Source organism: Strigops habroptila, chromosome 1 (assembly GCF_004027225.2).
Source record: "Strigops habroptila isolate Jane chromosome 1, bStrHab1.2.pri, whole genome shotgun sequence".
NCBI classification, from domain to species: Eukaryota; Metazoa; Chordata; class Aves; order Psittaciformes; family Psittacidae; genus Strigops; species Strigops habroptila.
The window spans coordinates 32468894-32492000 of NC_044277.2; the positions used below are offsets into that span (position 1 = coordinate 32468894).

The following is a 23107-nucleotide window of genomic DNA, read 5'->3' on the forward strand; positions in this document are numbered from 1 at the left end:
GTTGTGGATCAAATCTGCTATTGGAGATAATAATGTCACGTAATACTAATCATAATTTTTCCTCTGGATAGCTTCTGTTCTTTCAGCTTGTTAGCTTTGCTGTGTTCCAGTGGACATTTGTGAAGTGTAACATTATTCATATTATTCTCATCAAAAATAAGGCTACAAGCATGCTATGCAGTTCAGAAAGTACTATTTTTCCGTTTCTCCATATGTGATTTAAGACATGTACTTTTCTTGGTCACCAGATTTTGCACATTTTGCTATGTCATATTTGCAGTACAGAATCATCCTCTTGGGGTTTTCTGCCCCATTTCTCCACATCGCATCCCTGCAACACATACTCATCAGAATATCTAGCTTGCAACCAGATACCACAGTTGTGGAAGCTTCTTAAGTCCTCGTCATAACAGTAGTCCCTGACATTTAAAGAACTTCAGTTTATATTTGCAAGCCAAATTTCATACCTTCATACCTCTTTCGATTAATCAAAGTTAAACCATTGTATATGTGAAGGGGCCTCTTGTGGTTTCTAAGTAAGTAGTATGGCTTTTCTGGCAGAGAGCCACAAACAATTTAGTAGGCACATATTGTGGGGGTTGAGAGAAAGAGAGGCAGGGATAATCCAGAAAGCTTTAGGAAGGGCTGAGTGAAATCAATATTTTTATACACAGTACAAGAATTTTGCATTCTATATCTTACTTTTGGCCACAGTAAAACTGTTTTGATGTGTTGTCGGTAAAGTAATTCTACAGCATCGACTTGGTTTTCCTCTCAGCCAGTTTTGCACTGATTTTGCTTCAGCTGAATTATTCCCAGTTTGCACCTGTGGCAGAGAAGAGTTAGGCACAGGGGATTTAATTCACATGGTGTACAATTAAATGTCATATATGTCACTAAATCATTTCCACAGGAATAACTCTAATATGGTTCCTAGTTGTCTTCAGAAATAATAAAGTTTAATTTTGTAGCCTAAATGTCAAGATGAGGCTTTATCATGTAACTTTTGCCTGAGAGCTGTACAGCTGTAAATAGATACTAATATAAAAGGTCTGTCTCCAGCAGAGCTGATCTCTCTTTCCATTTCTGACAGGGGTCACATAGCCAGTGTAAATTACCACCATAAACTAAATTCCACCTCTCCTGTAGAACAGAGTGCTTGATCTGCCTGTCTAGAAGCCAGGAGCTACACAGAGAACTAATATTTCAACAATTCAGCATGAGTGGCAACCTGTTCTTAATAATGAAGCACTGGCAACATTTAATTTCATTTTGTCTCAACGTATTAAAATCCATGCTTTCTTTAGGAGATTTAAGAAGTATCTGAAGGGAACCTGAAGACAAGGAGTATAATTCAAATAGAAGCACTATCTTCCTCTGTATTTCATGCAAGATTCAGGTTCAACATGCACATCTTGACATTAGTAGGTAATGAGTTACTCTTAGAAAAGGATAGCCTAGACATCTCAAGAAGAATGTGAATTCTCCATTTTATCTGTCATTTGGATTTAATTAAAAATCAAATTCAAATATACATTAGCCCTGTCAAAAGAGTTAGTGGATTTTGGTAGAAATGGAATTACAATTGAAAAATTTAAACTACTGTTGCCAAATTTTTGGAGGTATAATGATTTACACGGATGTTTTATAACTAAGCTGCACAATGCTGTTAAAAATGATATCTAGGCTGGAAAATATAACCTGAAGCTAGATCCTTATATAGATACAACATCTTGAATTCAGTCTCAAAGGTCTCAGAAACTGAAGAACACAGCACTTGAAAAGCTATCCAACAGACATATCACAGAAATTTTGGCCCCAGTTCAGTATGTAACTACCTAGAATATTTTACACACTCCTTGTTTTATACTGAAGATGAATTCAGTGTAAATGTTTGGAATTCTTCTTACAAACTTGTTGAAAAGGGACAGTATTTTAGCATGATTCCCTTGTACAAACCTGGTGTTTAGCAGATTACGTATGTTATTCTGTTATAGGTACACTACAGTGATAGACAAAATGGCAAAGAGTGTATGACCTGTTTGACACTGTCTCCTGTGCAGATGACTTTCCAAGGTATCGGAAGCTCCATTGAAGCCAGCCATGACCAGGTATAATACCTTCACCCCACACTCTTGTAATTTTATTAATATCCAGTAAGGCCAGAATGTCAGCATTAGTAAGTTTTAAATTTCAACACATCTTGTGCTGTTCATATGGCATGTTCTTGTCACTGGGATTTGCCTATCTTGCCATAGTAAAATCTTGATTAGATCTAAAGAGTGACCCGAAAAGGAGACAAAACTTTTACATATTTTTAAGACATATTAGGAAAGCCTGAAGAGCTTGCTTTAGTTTTAAAGTCAGATATAAGGTTTCTGCAAAGGTTGTGTTTAATTTTATGCATGTATCAGGTTTTGTCTATCCTATTTGTATTAGAAGATTAGGGGTAGCTGGAAAAGCAGTGAGGTGAAGCCATCATCTCCTGCCATCATCTGTCACAAGAAACTGGCATTTGAGAGGGGAAAGGAATTTTTAATCAGACTGTAGAACTCCCTTTTTTTTTGGCTGTTCTTAAAATGTTTAATTCAAGCTTCTGGCAAAAAGCCAGGAGGAAAAAAACTCTCGATGTTAATCACTCATCACCCTTCTCCTTCAGATGGGAACTGAAGGGGGCTTCCGTTCTAATATTCCTGTCCTCCAACACTCTAAAGTATAAAAGCAAGGCAAGACTTGGGTACTCCAAAAGTTTTAAAAGCAAAAAGGAACCAAGTAAATGAAACCAAACCTTGCACCTTTCAGATCTTCAGTAGATTGGAAACAGTACCAGTTTTATTTGCCTTTGCAGACCATCTTTAAATTGTACTGTGTCCACATTTACCATACATTTTGTTAGACTCTGTGGAAGATTCTCTAAGGAAAGAGGGAAAGAGGGATAATTCTTAATAATTATCAGAATTAGTTACTTTTGTGGAAAAGTGTCAGACACTCTCAGCCATATTTTTGATTGGTGGGTTGGGTTTTTTTTTTATTTTATTGGAAGTTTCTAAGAAGTTAGTTGTTAACATGAACTAAGCCCATTAGTTATTTACATGGTAACATGAGGATACTTCCTGTCCTTAAGTGTTTGGTGTTTTATAGTAATGGAGAGCTGTGGTAAGTCAGACCATACTTCAACATTCAGTTCTGATTTCATCCAGCAACTTGTTTACGCTGTTCTAAAGTCACTCTGTTTTTCTTTCGGTAAAGATCATCTTTTAAAATTCAGTTATAACTCAAATACAATATTTAGACATTTCAATGAATTTAAGGTGGTCCCTGTCAATTTGGTAACAACTACATTCTGGGCTACCAGCCAGCTTGGCCTTTGTCTTAGCATTTATTTAGGCTAGAGTATGATATGTAAACAGAAAAAAGACTTTGTAAGCAAAAAGCACATTTAAACCATCTGAATAATTATATATTTAAGACATCTAAATGAAAAAGTGTTATTGAGCCTGCAAAGTCAAGCACCTAGAAATTAGGAAATTCTAGATTACGTGCAGCATTAGTTTGATCCCAAGTGTACCCACTCAGTGCTCCAAACAGGACATTCTTCTGGGAGGAAAAAAAAAATGCATTAAATCACATAGATAAAGATTTTATCATAGAATGTGCACAAATAGGTTTGCTTGAGCCATTATGTAGCTAGAATTTCCTAATCTTGCTTCAATTTGAAGTTTAATAAGATGTTCATCATTGGTTCATCGGTTTCAGTTACGTAGTTTTCGACAGTGTTCTTAAAAAGGAAAGAAAAATGTTTTGTCATTGCACGATGGGATGGTTGTGTTTCTGAACCCACATCACTTGTGCAAAGATTTCATCTGAGCTAAGAGCAAAAGAAAATCATCTAAAAGCCAAATGCCAACCAGTGGGTCACAAAAGAGATCCACATACTGGATAGGATTCACAAATTTCTGCATGTCCCTTTCCTAAATATCAAAGGAATTCCATTTTCTGGGAAGAGGGATGCTATTGACTGGTTGTGTTTGATAAGCAGGGTGGCAGGACTGGATTGAAGTATTATTTGCCATCACCTGAATAAATAGAGAAAAAGAAATCATTAGCAAACAAACAGAAAGCTCATCAAGTGTCTGTCAGGCACTGAAGTTAATGACAAAATTAGAGCGCTTAATGGACTAACTAAAAAAAACCCCAAACCATCCAACTTTTGTTTCCTGTTCCTGTGTGATTGGTATGGTTTTGCTTGGTTTTCTACCATTTCTCTCACAGCAAGTTAACTTCCTACTGTTATTATTCTTAGAAAAATAGGAGACAGAACTACTGTACCTTTGTTAAGCTGAATTACCCACATTTTAAAGTTACAAACGAAATAAGTGCAAGATAGCCATATGCTATAAAACTTGAATGCTAGAAACTCTTCTTTATCTTAAGTAATCTATTACTTTTAAATCATCTCTTTTGCATTGTATGGTAATTAGGATGGACTAATCACCTGAAAGCCTGTGATTTCAATGGAGGCATGGTGGTGTGTCAGCTGTGAGGCCTGACATAGTTTGACTTCAGGATCTGTCCACTTCTATGCTTATGAATATAATTTTTCTCATGTTCATTCTAAAATGTAGAATTTAGAATTTCTATGTTTCTTAAAAGCAAAACTGTCTAAATGAGATTCTGGAATAGTTTGTGGGACAGTGGTCGGAGCTGTATACCAGATTTGTCTCTATATTGTGGCAGCAGAACCATGGCTGGCTGACCACATACCTTGATCAAAAAAAGAAATAGAAATGAAAAAAAAGAAAACCAGCTTCCCAATGGCATCTCCAGCACTATAGTCTGCCTTCTAGATTGGATTTGTCTTTTGTAATAAATCTCTCTACTCACATCCAGTGGTAGATTTGCTTTTCAGCAGATACCAGATGGTTATAATCCTACGTAAGTATATTATCTTGCTTTTTCAAATATGCCAAGTCTTGACACAGCAGTTTTTCAAGTCACTTGCTCTTTTCCTATACTCTGTAGGAAGTTTTCAGTCTTTAGATTGGTTTAGCTTGTGATCTTAATGAGTTTACATTTTTTCCTCATATACTTCATTTGAGCTCTTTCAGATTAAAATAAACATTTCATACTTGTACACTAATTAGTGTGTATTTCAAATGACTGATTGACAAGGCATATCTCATTTGGTCATGAAGCAGTATTGTGGAAGCAGTTGCTGCTCTTTCATTTTCCTTTGGCAAACAGTAAAAAAGAGAAACATCCCTAAAGTACCACTGCAGTCTAGACAGCCACATGTTTTGTTGGGTTTTGCGTTTAGGTGTGCCAGCCTCTTTGGTAGAAATGTAATGGGTTTTAGAATATTTTTTCCCTGAATAATTTCTTTTTCTATTTGGGCCCATTTTGAGATTTTGGAATGCTTGCCATGCAATACTCAGCCTGTACAACTGAATTTTTAACCAGCAGTAACTTCACGTTCATTGAGGTGTGACCAGTTCTCTACTTAAATTTCAGAAGAGATCAAAGAACAGTGCATTTTCTTAAAGTCTAATTAATACTTTTTGGTGATTTTGGAGGTTTTAATATATATGTGGTTTTTGGAATTGGCAATACTGTCCCTTTCTTTATTACTGACTTCTGCTGTTTACTTCACCCTGTAGTCCGAATGAGATGTGCTGTTAAAACGATGATGGTGAATCTTTTCTGCTTATATTTTAGCCCATGCATTTTAGTCCAATCCATTATATTTGTGTGGTATGTTAGACCATGTTTTTAGAACTTTCTTACACTTTATAATGCCTAAAATAGAATACTTTTATTTTCTAGAACAGATAACAATTGTGTGACACTATATATAATCATCTACCACTATTATCAGTTTTATTTTCAAGTATGAATATAGCTGGAAAGGGAATAAGCAGGGGCAGAAATTGTAGAAAGGGAAGAGCTACTGATGAGACAGGCCTAATAAGAGAGTCCAACAGGGAGGAGCTGTGCTGAAAGGAAGATGCCATGCTCAGGAGTTTCAGAAATTGCTGATGGAAAGCTTGACAAACAGCAGTGACAAGCAAACTGAAATGTGGTATGAGGCAAGCCATCATTGTCGACCTGCAAACAGGCATTTCTGGGCAGGGTTAACAGATTGTGGTGATGCCCGACAGTGAACAACTCCCAATGCACTTGAATACAGCAAAGGTGGAAGTAGTTCTCTAAGGATGAAAGACCTTGGAGATGTGTGACAGGCTCAGGGGAAGGTGTTTGGAACATTGAAACTTAAGGTTTAAGAAGAACTTTACCTGTAACAGCAAATACATAATAAATATGAAGGTCCACATCTCTGTATTTGTTATGGTCTGAGAATTGTACATCTAGGGAATTTATGCCAGGCAGAGTCACTCTCTTATCTGTAAGAGAAGCAAAAGCCAAAAAACCTAATGCTATAATCAGGGAGTACGTAGAGGATGAGAATTTTGTCCAGTGCTGTAACTGAAAAAGATTAATGGGATTGAGTTTTTTGGATGTTGTTCCAAATGATTGTTTTCTAGATGTTCAGATTTACTCCACAGGGGGTGTTTTTGTCCTGGACATAACCAAAAATTAAGAAAATGTTAGGATTTTTTTTTTTTTAAATACATTTATTCCTTTTTTTCACTGATGTTATGTGCTTCACTTTTCAGCCCATTTCTACTTGACTTGCTATAAATGCAGTTCTCATTTCTTTGGTGTGGCTTCTTCAATAAAATGAGAAAACTTTAGTTTGACACAGTGAAAATCTTGTATTTTTCCCAAAGCTTGGCAATTCCATCACCATTCAGCTGTTTCAGCATAGGACTCCTACCTGATCTTGTAAAAACATCTCCTTCTTGTGCCGGTGTGATCTGGCTGGCTGCTGCCTTCTCCTTGACAGTTCCATAATCTTCAAGGTGAGTCAGGCATTGCCACAGCTGAGTGCCTGGTGCTCAAAAAGAGACAGTTCATGCCTTTGATATATAGCGCCATGCTTCACTCTTCTCTTGTGTCAGAGCAGTTACAGTCAGGAGTCATCCCATAAGGTTTTACTTAGAGTCACCAGGTTGTTGTCTGCTATTTGGTACTTTTTCCTCATCTGCTGTGCTCCCCATGACTGTGTGTGGAAGCGTTGGTACATTCTCTCTTTATTCTTCATCTTCTGTTTCGCCTTATCTCGGTCTAGATGTACATGGCAGAACATTTTCTTTTCCCTGGCAGCTGCTGAAGCTTTCCTTGATGAGCCTGAGATCAAACATTTGTATTTGTTCAGGATGCATAATCTTTCATTTTCAAAAAGTGAGTTACTAATTAACTGCTGAATGGGAACAGAATGTAAACCAAGGCACAGCTATCTCCCTGCCAGACCATTTCTGTGCTCTCATTCAGGGCTTCTTGAGCAGCTTCCCAATGTAACTACTTCTTGCTGAAGATGCAGAATGGGATTTTTCAGGGCTCTGTGTATGTTTGTTTACACAATAGGGTCAGTGGGGTATGAAATGCTACTGTTGTAGTCTCAGGGTGTCTTACCCTGCTTGGCATGTAAATGGTGACAAAGACCATGTTTGTTTTGGGGACTGTTTCCTCCTCTGTTGGTGACAACTGTTGGTGAGGTTTCACAAGAGTGGTGAGATTCACAGAATCACAGAACGGTTGAGGTAGGAAGGGACCTCTGAAGGTCTGGTCCAACCCCCATGCTCAAGCATGGCCACCTAGAGCAGGCTGCCCAGGCAGCTTTTGAATATCTCCAAGGTGGGAGACTCTGCCTTGGTCGTTCCTTCTCACTGACTTCATCTGCAATCCTGGCTGCTTCCTAAACCACTGAGCTGGCAGAAACTAACTCAAGTTTTTAGCCAGTTAAGTGAGTTGAACTGATCTACTGGGGCTTAGAGGAGTACCAGAGCTGAAACAAGGGAGACATCAGGACTGCCCATCCAAGAGAAGAGGAGGGGGAGCCACCCTCTTCCACAGCAGCAAGCTATTATATCAGCTTACCCACCTTGTAAAATGTCACTTGAAGAGGATGAGGCAAAAAGTAACTGTATAGAAAACTTATTTTCTTGCAGAAAGGTCTGTCTTGTTTAGTATTCTTAAACCTGTTCCCTGTGCAGTAGCATGGTCTGGCATAAAGAACAGGAATGCACACAGAAGGAGGGAGGAAGAGCAGGATCATAGCAGCCCTGACCTAGAGAAGTTTAGATGTTTTGAACTGCACCCTTAGTTGCTTGCATTAGCAGGCTTTCAGTGCAGCATAGCATGTGTAAGAGAAAAGAAAGGCATTAACAACATGCAGTGAGCCAACCTTCAGTGGAGCACAAGCCAGCTGTTTGCTGTCCTTAGTTTGCAATCTGTTTCTGGTTTGGTTTGTTTTGCTGTTACTTTAGGCTCAGCTGTCCAATGGGGAAATATAAAAATCTTGAATTTTCTTGCTGGTGTAGCTGTTAGGGAAGAAGCTTAAAAGGGAAAAGTATTGGAGAAGTTTGGGGAAGCTGAAAGTGTCACTTTTTTCATTGTGAAAAAGTGCAGCAGTGTGACTACACTGCTGCAGTAGGTTGAGCCCACTTGCAGTATCAAGAAATCTAACAGCTTTTTCCCTGACAGGAAAAAACAGAGGGAAGACAACAGAGGTGGGTTCTTCTACTCAACAGTTAAAATTGGATAGACATACACCTACCAGACAAAACTGGTGACAGAGATGGAGGCAAAATCAAAGTGGAAGGAGAGCCCTGTAGTAGCTTGTCTTGCAGTTGGGATTGACAAGGACCTGGATTTTTCATCTTGACTCTGACAGGAGACATTTCATTTTAATAGCTATGTTAATTTTAATTTCTGGGACTGGTAAAGTCTTTCAAACCTTATGATTTAAAACTAACACTCAGTCAAAACCCAGTTGCCTTTTTTGTAGGCACCTCCATTTTAGACAAAAGAAGGTACAAAATGTACACTCAACTTTGTCGCCCACCCAGTACTTGCCGGAGTTATTCTATGGCATTTTCCACACTCTAATCAAAGTAATGCTGTGTCTGTTTGTTGGTACATGTTTAATCACTTGTCATTCAGTGAAGTTGTTTAACACACTAATGATATAATTGCCATTTCAAAATACATTTCCTTAACCATTCTACAAGACAAAATAATGATTTGCACATGTTGCATCTGAAGAAATGTGCACTTGCCAAAATTGTGTTTGCCACCTAATTTTTCCACTTTTCTTGAAATAATATCACATGGCTGGCATTATGCATTCACCTAGTACAAATGAAGTTTCGTAGCTTTTTGTTTGCATAATCATCATGCAACTCCCCTGGATCTACATAGTACATCCTACACCTCTTCATTTCAAGGATTCATATCAAGAAGCCAGGACCTCATAATAAATGTTCCAACAATAACCTTAAAGGGAAATGAAGGCAATTGGGTTTTATAGGTAATTAGTAATAAGTAATTAGTAATTTTAGGAGTAGTTACAGGGGAATAGCGAAGCTTTTGTCCCATGAACTAGTGGGATAACAAAACAACGCTCCTTTCCATCCCCACTTTATTTTTATCAAATTGGTACGATTTTCTTCTCAATACCTGCTCAGAGTTTCAACAACTTTTCCTTCTTTTTGGGATAGGTCTAATGCAACATAACCAGCCCTGGTGGGCTATTCTGCGCACTTCTGTAAACTTGGACTGCATTCCAGCACCATGTTCCCACAGCAAACTCCAGTCATCTATTGTGTCTACATAACTTATGCACTCATCTCTATGTAGTTTGGCCCATGTTTTTAATGCTGAAGCACTTTTCTCAGTCTGTTGTAGGCAAACTTGTGTCTATTCTGGGCAGAAGGAGCATTACTGGAGGAACAAAGGAACAGTTTTGTCATATAATGGAAAGAGTGTAAAAGTAGTCATGCATGCACACTCGGTGCAGATTGTAGCAAGTTCCTGACCGATTTAAAGTTCAGTTCTAAAGTTGCTCTCTTAGCTTTGCTACCTGTAATATGGATCAGTACATTAAAGGTTTGGATCTCTGCTGAGCAGGAGGAAGTTGTGAAGCTATGTTTAGGAGCACTAAGATTAAACTCAGTTCCTAGATATTCATGGTGCAACAACATCCTGCTTTCTTCTTTGGATGTTTTTTTAAATACCCCTTCAAGAAAGAGATGAAGACTTATCTTAGCTTGATCATGGAAATGATTTCACTTTCCTTTTTTTACATAATTGCCATTGATACCCTGATGGAAAAGTGTCAGACATCTCCAGGGAAAAAAGTGTTTATATTCTTTCCTATAACTCATTTAACATAGAATCTGAGTCCTTCTCATCTCTCAAACTCATTTCGCATTAGGTTTTTGTAGTCTCACAGAGTTTCTCAGGTCATCGCGTCAGAACATCCCACTGTTTGAGACAGGAAGGAGTCACCAGCCGGCCTTCTCTTCAAAGCATCAAATGTGCAATATCCTCACTTGATATGGGAGTTCTTGCGTCCCCAGAAGCTCCATATGTACTTGTGTCCTCCATTTCATAGCCCTTACAGGCAGTCTGTGTCCAATACTAATGCTTCATTCCAGTAAGATCCTTCACATATGCTGAATGTAAGACTGCTTCCAAGTAATTCACTCTCTCAAGGATCCAGGACTTGAGATAATAAACACTAAAATGGAGGTATCAAGAAAAACCAAAACAGTGAACTGCTAAGTTAAACTTTAAATTTTAGAAGTATTTCTCCATATTCATTCTTTCTCTTTCCCATCATTAGGGAGACTGTGAGACCTAGTTTTCCACAGATCCTTATGGCTGTACAAACAATTGATTTTATAGTCCAAAATCTCCTCTCTTATCCTTCCTCCCCTCAAAAAAACAATTCAGATTGGCCCAAAATAAAGAAAAAAGTGTGTCTAGCCAAAAAAAATAATTAATTTTGTACTTGGGCATTTGTAGTGAAAGTAGGAAAATGGCTGAGATTCACAAAACTGGTGGGAAAGATGATGAGTTAGTTTACCTACAAGCTCAGAGGCTCATGTGCTCACACAAGATGCAGAAGATGTAAATTTTATTCTACACCTCTCCCCACAGCAGCATGAATCCTCTGTAGGAACCCTCCTCATGCTACAGAGCAGCACAGCTGCGTGGCCACAGGGACACAAAGTAAAAAGCACAGAGTAGTCATCTTCTTTGATGCACTAAAACAGTGCGCTCAGTAGAGCTGCATGAGCAGAAGAGTTTGGGGGAATGCTTGTTTTGTAATACCTCACAAGATGGCAGTTAGGGTGCTGTTCTCAAAGTTGAAAAGAAGGATTCAGATCCTCCTGGGAGTCAAAGAACCTTAAGCTATAATTTTCCATAGTCCAGTATCGACCATCAAATGAATCTTGCCCTTTTGTTTTCACTGCAAATGGCCAAAGCTAAACAAACTAACAGATAACTTCTAAGTTTCTGAAGTTCTTTGCAGTTGAAATTGCAGAATACCTGTCCCAGGTCTGGAAGCAGATTTAGCCAATACAAAGCTGCTTTTTCCAATGTATATCTATTTTTCAGGAATAATACGCTTACCTTGCTCTACAGCCAACCCCATCCCTGCCACCACTACATATCCAGCTGGTGGCGGCATTGTTCAAACCTCCCAGCCGTATGCTCCTCATGGTTGGATGTTGCCACATGGACCCCAAGCAGGGGCTGCTGGGTCAGGCCACAAAGGTGGTTTAAGGTAGTAAGACATATTCTGCTGGAGTCACTGTGTTCCCCAGCAGTCCCCAGAAAGTCTTCTTCCTCCATCATGTAATTATTCTAAGCATAACCTACAGACAAAATGAGAGCTTCTCTTCCTCAGCATTCAGCTCTTCAGCTGTCTATAAAAAAGCTTTACAGTTGCTTCAGGATTTTTAAAACTTGGATAAATGGCAAGGATTCATAAAGGGCATCTTGGCATTTGTTTATACCTCTGCTGTTGTTAAATCGCCTATAGTGGCAGCTCGATAAAGTAAGTGCCGAAGGCTCAATTCTCTGTATGCTGATACCAGTGCGGGTCTGAGCAGTCCCTCTACCCATTATGCCTCAGCTATTTACATAAAAAGCATTCCTTTTGCTGATACTGACTACAGGGCTTATCCCAGTAACGTAAAGATTTTAGCTGGTTTGTGAGATCATTCATAGAAAGCCTGTTTGATCATTGCTTCAAGACATCAGGCTGTCCAGCAAGTCAGTCCTATTTCAGACTGTTCCCTAAATATTTCATATTTTAGCATTGTTTTGTATAATTGGGGTCATTTTTCTAGCACAGCAGGCTGTGTGAAATTATGAATTGAGGAAATTTTTATGTTGTCATATTTGATTCAGTACCCCATTGTCATTTGTGTGAAGTGGTACAATAATACACTGTCAGTCATTTAGGGGACAGCTGGGTGTACATGAAGCTTTGTTCATGTGAGTGAGGCTTCCCAGGGTGCCTCAGTTCATCAATGCAGCTAGTACTGCAGGACCTGGGGCTTGGTTTTGGAGTATGCCAGCAAACAGGATCATTCTTTCAAATTAAATAAAAAATACACAGGAATCGGTGTGTGGAACTTTTTTTGTCATCATGTATCTGTCCATTCGTGTGAGGAAAATAATACAAAAAGAAAAAATTAGAAAGGAATGTTTGCTATAACTTTCTAAGCTGCAAAATAGTTAAGCAAGAAGGTAGGGGTTTGAGAGGGAGTTAGGGAAATTAAAAGGAGACATCAAACACTGGCTTGACCAAAAAATGATTAAAGCCCCATTTGCCCTTATAAACAAAAATATTAGCACAGAAGTAGTCTGACATGCTGGCAAATAGACAATTTACACATGTCAAACTACTTTGAGAAAATTTGCAAGAATTTGAAAGTTTTTTTGCTCTCATTTAAATAAACTGGATCTTCTGGAGTTTTTGGAACTCGCCTGATAAGTAACACTTAAAACCCTTTTGATCAAATACCCTTTCTCAGGCAATTACATGTTCTTAATTTAGAGGTCAGTTCAAAAGATTGCTTGTTACCTTCATTTAGCAAAGGTTCAACTGCTGCAGTTTTCTGGTCCTTTTAAAAAATGCAAACAGGGAGAGTTTACACAATAAAAGTTCTTTTTTCATTCTCAAATTAATTATTTTGAAATATCTCACAGATTACATCAGTTTCTTGCATTCATGTTGCAAGATGGCGACTATTGTATGCTGCTAGTGATGCATTAAATTAGTTGTTTACATTATAAAATCTAAACATATTAGAATCTTTTGTGTTTGTCTTCAAAGATTCCTATTCTAATAAAGCTTTCTGAAACAAGTAAGGTTGTCTTTTTTGTTTAGTTTATGCATCAGTGGAGAACCTAAAGATTTGTAGCCTCTAGCCATCCCTGTCTGTGTTTAGTAGAGTGTAAAGAGATTGTGTTTGGGACAACATATATTTTCATTTAAAAAGGAAAGTGATGTTTTTCAATTAATCATTTTGCATTTAGAAAAGGTAACACCTGAGGCAAATGTAGATGGAAAGTGTAAAATTCATCCTCTAATCTCAAAGACTGTTTTGCTGTGACTTTTAGTTGGAGTAAAAGAAGTATGAACACTGTACTGAAAAATAAAAATTTTGGCTGCATCCTTCCTATTTCTGATGGCTTTGTATTGCTCTTCAGGTCAAAGTGTTTCTGAGGGTTAAGTGATACAAGAGCAATATTCAGTAGAGAACAGTATTTGGGATTTTAAAGAAACACGCAATTTGGTCTCTCAGTTTTGCTCTTTAAGCAGTGTTATAACAGAATGAAATGAAAATGAAATATCAAAAATAAAAATAAAAGTTGGCAGCTTTAATATGGCTGAAGCTGCTTTGTGAAAGTAACTTTCATTGTTAAGGGAGGTTCATGAATACATTTTTATCACCAAAGGAGCTTCTTCAAGAGTCAACTGTGCAGTGTAGCAATGAGTGCCCACAGTTTCCCCTCAACACACTCCTTTTAAGTGCAATTGTCTTAGTTCTTCAGCTGGAGAAATGACTGCTTTAATACACTTTTTAGGTCATTCTGCATCTGCCTTATGAATCTGTGTTTTAATATGTTTAGACATACAATTTCCTATCTCAACAGTGTTGGCAAGTCGTGAGAAAAGAGCAGGGTTTCATTTACCTGTCAAAACCCAAAATAACTTCATTAAGCCAATGGCCAAATAAAATTGTCACAGTTTTACTTTATGTCAATGAATGTCACTGAAAGGAAAAGTAGCAAGCTAAGTGTTAACTGCAGAAGCAGATTATTTTCTGTGTATGGGACAGGCCTTTTAGGATAACAAGTCAAGACCACTTCATATCTAAATAACCTCTAGAACATACAGCAATGTAACAAGCACTGAGTTATAGTAAGACTTGGGAAATGTGACAAAATAAGCAATGGAATAAAGAGAACAGTACTGAAACCAGTTGGAAAAACAGGAAGAATAGAATTTGAGGAAACTATGAAATATCTTAAGGAACATCTTGTTTCTGATTGTGATGGAACAGTGAGAAAAGTGATAAGGAGTAAACTGGATCTTTTCAATGTACCATCTTTAGACAAAAAAGCTAGGTGATTAAGAGGTACTGAAGACCATTTTGATTAAGTAAAAAAGTGTATCATTTTAAAGTGTAAGATTAAAGAAAAAGGGATATATTCTTATTTGCGTGAAAGATTTTTTTAATGAAAGAGAGCATGAGAAGGTATGAAACAGTCTGATGTACCAGCCCACCAGAAGTTGTTTCAGAGGTAATCATTTGCTGAGATATTTAGGCAAGATGTGTTCCATCAGCAGCCTAAGACAGTGCCATGTGTAACAGGATAGTAATACTCAGGATACCTGAACAGTCTTGGTAAAGTTAAAGGTTAATCATGAACCTTCTAAATTAATATGGACTATCATCCAAAGTCTAAAGTACAAATTAAAGCCTCAAGAGGAAAAATAAAAGCTACATTTTAAATATACCTTCTAATTCAGGACTTCTGATTTAGATATCTTAAACTATGGTATTCAGAAACAAAAAGCACAGCTTTTAAACAGATGTGCACTTTAATTTTTGCCAGAGCTTTACCCATTCGGTTTACAATGATACCAGATGAGTTTCCACACCACTTTCATTAAGAAATTCTGACCAAATGTCCTGATCCTGTAAACATTTTCATACTTACATAGGTCTGCATATGAATTGTCCCATTAGATTGCCTAATGATCAGCCTGTGGAAATGCACGGACAGTCAGAAATGCAAGTTCAACTGATGTGAATGGAGGTTGATCTGGGGTGAAATACAAAATATAGCTACATTCCTGGGTTTAGTATCCCATCTCATTTTAGCTGGTAACTTCTTAAGTGCATAACAGTAAAACAAGGCATCTCTGAATACAGTCATACTAAGAACGGATGTTCCTACACTTAATTTTTAATGTTGAAACTGCATGAAAGTTGCAGTTTCCAGCCATGTCACAATTTTTATAGTAAAATAGATGATTTGGTTTTTTAACTCCCTTTTGCTCTATTTTCTTTTACAAGTTTTTATAGCTAGCCCTTGCATGCCCATTGCTTCTGCTGGCCAAAAGTGACTGAAGGGGAAAATTTTGTTCATGGTTTTAGAAAAAGAGGTGAAATATAGAAAAGTAAAGGCTCTTTGTTGAAATCACAGGAATTCGTGGCCCTTGTCCTGAGAACAGATATGAGTGCTGGGTTGTATCTTGAAGAGCCACAGTGTCTCATAGTTTCCTTTTGGGTAATGCCTCTTACTACTTTACTAGACCACCCTTCTAAAACATTGTTTCAGATCACAAATCATTTCACAATTGAGAGAGCAGCAGCCCAGGGTATCAAAGACTAGTATTTGGCTGATGGTTTTAGCAGGAGTGCAGTGTTGACAGCAGTAGCCTTTGTGAGATGGAACATGACTTTAGGGTGTGTGTTCTGTACTTCTGAGTTCCCGATCACATTTTCCATTTCAGGTAGAAATTAGAATGTAAGCAAACCATGTTGCCAGCTAAGAATGGTGTAACCAGGTGACATGCATTGGTTCCTATTATATGAAGAAGTCAGAAAGTCTTTTGGGGTCTCGAAATGGATAGTGCAAGTACGCTGATGTAGTGTGTTGGCTCTGGAAACTTCCTAAAGGCAGCATTATGGAGTTTGCAGCTGAAGTTTGCATTAAGTTCCTTGTCTGGCAGAAGAAAATAAGGCTCAATATCACTGAGTCTGAGAGAAGTTGTGTGCCTTTTTTCTTGTCTGATCTTCCTCTGTCTTTTATAAGATCTTGGTTTTGTCTTTGTTACTTTTGAGACATCTCCCTGCAAATCTCTCTCACTGTAGGTACTGCAGGTCCACTGTTAGGTTACGCACACCTTTTCCCATAAGCAGAATAATTTAAGCTTCTTTAGTCTTGAAATACAGGGAAGATTTTACATACCTTATTCTTCTGACTTTTTTTTTTTTTTTTTTCAGAACCATCTGATCTGTTAAGATACCTTTTAAACTTTGGAGCTTAAAGCTAAGCATGCTCAAGTTTTAGAATATCTCTGCTGGTAGTAACACTTTCCTGTTTCTTGGTATGATTCTGACTATGTGTGTCCATGAAGTGGAACTTGCATCATTGCAGATTACCTGTTGATAATTCATTTTTGACAGTGGTTACATGTCAGCATTAGGGTTTTGCTCCAAAATAGCTGGTCTTTTAGCAGTTCTTGCTCTTTGCTGGGGAGAAAGTAGAGAGAGCAGCAAGAATGCATTATCTGTGTCAAAAGCGGGTCTTTACATATAAAAAACAAGATATAATTTCATTATTCCATGAGTTGCATTCCTTGAGTGCTGGGAGTAAAGTTCAAGATGTTAATACGCTGGTATGGTTAGGATGCTTTTGATGAATGTGGTCTGTATGGGGCTGGGCTCCTGTTCAAAATCAATCAGTCAGTAGGTAAACATCATTAAAGGCTGCATTTGCTGAGGATGAATTTGTGTTCTCTAAATAATCACCTGGCATATTCTGTGCATAATATCCTTACATAATGTCAAAAATTACAGAGAAAATAAATCTCAAAAAATGTAAGTTTTCTGCCTACAGATGCAAAGGATGTACCTCTGAGCACATCTCAGCATACCATCTGAGTAGTCCTGTTGAAACCAATTGATTAATCCACTCTTATGTCAAAATTCTTATACAATGTTGAATAAATTAAAAGTAAGGCTATGAGTAGGAACAAAATTCTTACAAATTACCTCAGAGTGAGAAAAAGCAATACTGACATGCTGTCTGTGCAACATAGGAAGTAATGTATATATTATGTGTTAGTTCTTGCAGAAATTACAAAAATCTACATGCCAAATTACAAAAATTAATTCACAGGTATTACTTGTAGGTAAAGTCACTCAGTTACATAGCATTTTCAAGATCTGTTCCGGACTATGTGTATCCATCAACATACTTAAAACAACTTGTCATTATGGTGTATCCTGTATAAATTAACTATCTGTGCGTACATCAGATACACAATCAAATTATATTTCACATTTGAAAAATATTTAAAATATTTTCTTTTGATATAAATTTCCTCGGTACAATGTTTTTTCTGCTGAAATCTGAGACGATCTCTTTAATTGTGTAGTGTTGTGTTTCAGTAATTCAAGTCACAGTGCAGGTGGTACATGCAGTTTACTGATGTTAGAGATAGTATTTAAACAACTCCATGCTCAGAGGTAGTATATCAAAAGTTTTTAAATTGAGGGTGACAGGAACTGCTGCTGCACTTTCATGTTATCCAACAATGTGGAAGAATTTTGACATACAGCTGGAATGATCAAGCTGCACCAGTTTTACTGTCTAACTTCATTTGACATGAATTTCAAAGGTATTTGGAAAGTACTAAATTGTATGCTACATTTGAAGAGTTTGCCTTCTTTAGAGAGCTTTTTTGTAAAGTCTGATACGGGGGGCTTATGATCTCAAAACATTGCATAAAGCTGATATATTTTGTGGTAAATTTCCTTTTATGTTTAATTTGTGAGTCAGGCAGAACTGTAGTTTCTACAGGAGCTGCTACTATAAAAGTGAAGCACGCTGCTACTAACCTGCCCACATTATTTTACAAACGTACTTTTTCCATTGATACAGGAAGAGACTGGCCTGAAAATACAAAAGATTGCTTCAGATCATCAGTATTTTGTGTACATAGAATAGGTAAAATTGGAAAACAAAGGTAACAACAGGAAGCCCGGAGTTGTTTGGTGATACAAAGTTGGTTCTAATTGTTCAAGCCTTAGTAAGTGTTGTAGAATATTTACTTGTTTGTTGCTTTTTAACAGAAAAGCCAAGAAAAATGTTCCCTAAATCTTTTTTGTTGTGTTGCTTAATCCTGATGGGGCTCAAAGAGTGTAGCTGTAAGGATAGAGATAAATACTTTTTTTATAAGGTAAAAACTGTACATAATTTAAAATCTTCTGTGAATACTTATAGTTCTTCAGGATTCTGACAGCTCTGACCCATAGGACTTAATTTACTTTTGTAGTTACATGTATATATGAGTCATATATAAGAAATGAGGATAGCAAAACTTAAAAAAATAATTTCATTACAAAAAATGCTGTAAAAACTCATGATTGAAAGTTAGTTAAAAGAAAAAATCTTTTGAAAATGGTTTCCTCTGGTTTTAATTAAAACCTTTTCTTTTTTATTCAGTTAATATGAAACATTTCCCTACATTTTTATTTACAGTAAGGTCTTTTATGTCAGTGATGCCTTTTTCTGTCCGACTACCAAGTGATTACTGCATAGTGACTCACAAAGGGTACCGTGATATAATAGCATTTCATAATTATCTGACAAAACAGCAGATGATCGTTTGGTGTTTGCTGTGCTTATCTGCAGCAATAACAAAGGATTAAATGCTTCCTCGCTCCCGTGTTACAGTTCTCATACTTTCCCTGCTGGCTCACATAGGCAAGAGAGACGTGTTTATACCAAGTATAAAGTTCAGTAGAGGCTGTGGGAGGGAGTTGGTTATTAAGAAAGCGATATATGTCTCATATAAGAAAAAACAGTGCCCTGTGCGATAGCGATTTCTGTTAAACAGAAGTCTAAGGATGATGGCGTGTGATTGAGACGACACCTGTTGAGAAAATAGGCAACTATTGACAAGTCTGATTCATGACTGAGTGACTGCTCTGCTAGTCTTCACATGATCCCCACCGAGAGCGAGCCTCGACCGCCTGCTAAACAAGGGCTGTTTGAAGTTTCTTTTTAACATTTCCAAGACATTAATTCAGCAGGACATCTCCACTGGGGTTCTCGATGTCACCAAATCAGCAGCTGTTGAAATCCATTCACTTCAGCATGAAATGTTTGCATAAGTTTTTTTCTTTTTTTCTTTTATTTGTGACAACAGCAAAGTAAATAAAACTCTAAAAATCCTGCACTAGTCAACTTGTATATGTGTGAGAACAGCTTCTGGTCGCAATTGTAGCTGCTAAGGCAAAATGTTTATTTGTAGAGAGCAATGACAGTCAGAGTAGTTTATTATGATACACAAAAAATACTGATTTTAATAGACATTTCTGTGACATATTTCCAGTGTAAACATTCAGTTAAGTTTTGTGCCAGCTGTTGAACTTGTGTGAGAAGTGTTTTCAAATGGAATTGACTGTTTTTCAATTCAAAACATATCTTAAAAGTCTAGAAGCAAATGTTTCCTATTTTTTCCAGTTAGTAAATGAAACGCTGTTTCTCGGGTAGGAAAACATTTCTATCTGACTCACATTTCCCTGAGAAAACAGCTTGTATCATAGAATTAGTTTAGTTTGAAGGGGAAACAGAACAAGGCAAGACATGTAAACATATGACAAAGCTTACTTTGATATTTAAATGCTTTTTTTTTCTTTTCCTGGCCATCTGAAAAAAGGTGTGGTGAATGTAGTCAATTGTAAATAGAAACTCTGTATTTTCAGTCAGCTTCATTGTTAAACCCGAGAACTGCTGACCACATAGGAAGACTCCCGGTTTGAGCCATCCCTCCTCTGTTTATTAAATCTGTTAAGACTTAAGTGTATTTTTACAAGTTCATTAATGTATTCCATTCTCTCTGATGTATTTTTTCCCACTATTATCAGATTTCATTATATGAGAGGAATTATCAGATCAACCCATTATACAGCCGAGCAGCGTTAAGTCTGATTGGAATTTGGGCTTCCCTCCGTTTACAGGGGGAATATTGTGTAAATCAGACTCTCGGGTTTCAGTGGGAGGCACAGGGCTGCACAGCATCCATTTGTCAAGTTGATTGCACCTCAGTGAGGTTGCATTAGCTTGTCTTTGAACAGAAGTGAAATCCTATGCGATGCTCCCCTTTCTGTCATTTACACTAACATCCATCCTCTTAAACCAAGGCCTCAGAGAAAAAACAAAGTGATGGCACAATATAATCAGTCACTCAGGTTGTCTGTCATCTGTTTTCTTAAGGAAATGACTTTTAAGTTAGTGGAGCAGAAAATTGAAGAAAATTAGCAGAGGGTTGTTGTAGAAGCAGGAGGAATTTTTAAAAATTACAGATGTATGTAGAGAAGCTCAATTGCATCCAGCAAACAGAAATGCAGTTGATTCTGATTTTCACTTTAGTGTTATTATAATGCCAATGTACCCAATATGCAATAATTCAACTTTTAATGAATTTTTTTTTCATAAACTTAAATTGAGCTGTAAACGCACAATAAAAAGCTGGTATGCACATTTTCAGCTTTTATATCAGTGGCTGTGTTTTATGATGCTGAATACTCAATTTGCACTCTTTTCCATGTGTCAGGAAAGCTGCCTATGTATCTCAGAAATGTTAAGCTGGAAAAGCCATCGTAAACAGCTCTGTGAAGAGGCTTGTAAGTTCTTTTGAAACTCAGAGAACTGATTTTTTGCTCTAATGTGAGTGGCAGCGGTAAATGACATTTCTTGTTTAAACCGATGCACAGTGAAACTTGTACAGTACAGTTGCAACAGTTGCCACAGGGTTAATGGTGTAAGTGAAGAGAAGATAAAGATGTACATTTTGCACAAGGTAAAAAGCACCACGTTTTATTATAGTTCTTTTTCTCCCATCTTCCTGAACTCTTCTTTTACCCATTCTGGAAGTAAGCTTTTAATTAGAGATCCTTTGGTTTAACTTCAGTCAGTAAGAGAATCATTAGTTTTGTCTTGTGTATCTTAAGGGAACATTTTTCAGCGTGGTATTTTCCTAAAGGAGGGTTGTGCACGGCTATTTTAAGTTACAGCAAAATAGCACATTCCTAGTTTAAAATAAAAACTGTGAGCTCTTGCAACAAACTGGTGTGAACTTTGAATTTCTTTAGTTATTTTGGAATATATATGCCTTCTGAGGGCTTTCCAGACATGTAGAAAGTGATGTGACTAGCATCCGTCAAATATGCTGCTTTCTTTTCTTTGTTTTCTCCCCTTTTCATTCTGCCGAAGGGAAAATTGCATGTGGTCTTTATTTGTTTGTATCATGCAGATATAGTAGTGAACTCTACAGCACAGTAATAGAAATATTACTGATCTTGGGTGAGAAACATCTTATATTCCTTTTCCCCCACTCTTTTCTGCTAGAAATATAGGCACAAAACCTCACAAAATGAGTCTGGTTATTCAGTTGCTGCATCTTAACATGCCTTGGAAACTTTGGATGGAATATGATATGACAATACAAAATTGTCTGATTTATACCAATGTACTAGCACATTGTCATTTGGAAAGAGAAAGGAAATGTAGAAAAAAGATTGCTATTTTAAATACTATGCAAAGCATATTTTTGTAATTTTTATGCATGACAGTTGTTTGCAGCTAGTTTAATTTTTCAGTCAGTATTAGATTTTTCGTGTGTCCCTTGAGGTAAACTTAAATTGGCTTCACAATCTTGAATACACTTAAATTTGGATATTAATCAATAGAGACATTATATACACTGAAGTTAGTTAAGAACTGCAGAATCAAAGCATAAGTGAATCCATCCTTCTCCTCAAAAATAAATCTTAAAAGATTTCAGAAGGAAATTATTTTTAAACACAGCAGGTAAAATTGTATAAAAAGTTACAGATTATAGAAATATCAGGTACGCTGTTCATGCAACTCATGTTTCCTTAAGATATATATTACTCAAGGTTGTGCTATGAAGATGAAAATGACTACATTTTACACTTCTTTTCCCTTTTATAACCCAATGTTAACATTTAGGAATTCGGGAACTTGAGAGCCCTACTAGATCAATCTTGATTAGTTTATTTTTCTTTGTAAAGATTTTGATAGCCTGGTAATGCTTTTGTTTGAAAGAGTATTCTTTACTTCCTCTTGTGGGGGATGAAATATTGTTACACCCAGCTCTTCCTCTGAAATAGTGAAAAACAATTTAGGTAACTGAATCTTTGATGAGGAGACCTTAGATTGAAAAGTCTGGCATTTAATTGCCCTTTTACTCATAATTCTTCTACGTTTAACCTCAAAGGCGATTTAAAAAGTTACATCTTAATTGCATAGCCTCATTCAATCATTAGTACTTTGCCTTGCAGCAATTTATTACATCTTTATTTCCCTGAACCATCAATGAAGATGATGCTGAATTTTATATTAGCCAAGTGTCTTTTTGAGATTAATGTGGTAATATAGATTTTATGCACCCTTTTCCCGCTTTAATATTTGTGTTATAGATTGGGGTTATAGGTATAGCACAACTGCTTAAGTAGTTTAGAGAATGCAGCGTGTATTGCCACAAGAATTGATGCTGGAGATTTATTTGAAAATATGTATCTGCAAGAGAGAGGAAATAATAGCAGGTCATTCTCTGATGTGCTTCTCTTTAGCTATTTTTGCAGCTTAGTCGCACAGGGTTTTCCTCTTTGAAGGTAATAGTTGGACTCCCATTGTGAAGAAAGCACTGTGATCAGGGCTAGGAAATGGGGATATGGGCAAAAGGGTGCTGTGCCACAAATGCCACTGTTAGCGTTGGGCAAGTCACTCTTTAAATTTGACTTCTCCTTCACAGCAGTCTTTTGGAGGTTCCTGCATTCTTAAAATTTTTAAGGGTTCCAGATACTAAGGCTATGAAATACCAAAACTCCCTTGTGTCAGTGCAGGATCAAGG

The 23107-nt window shown here is 37.1% G+C and overlaps 1 protein-coding gene across 6 annotated transcripts in view; it reads left to right on the plus strand.

The window, feature by feature from the left end:
* The window catches only part of STAU2 (staufen double-stranded RNA binding protein 2), a 170634-nt gene that overhangs the window by 107539 nt on the left and 39988 nt on the right, over positions 1–23107 (plus strand). For 4 of the 6 annotated variants that reach the window (XM_030499585.1, XM_030499570.1, XM_030499616.1 and 1 more), the window contains one exon: positions 1998–2111. The exons of the other annotated variants lie outside the window; for them this stretch is intronic. In XM_030499585.1, the coding sequence (XP_030355445.1) occupies positions 1998–2111 (114 nt within the window). The remainder of the gene's footprint in view (positions 1–1997; positions 2112–23107) is intronic. 6 annotated transcript variants of the gene reach the window in all.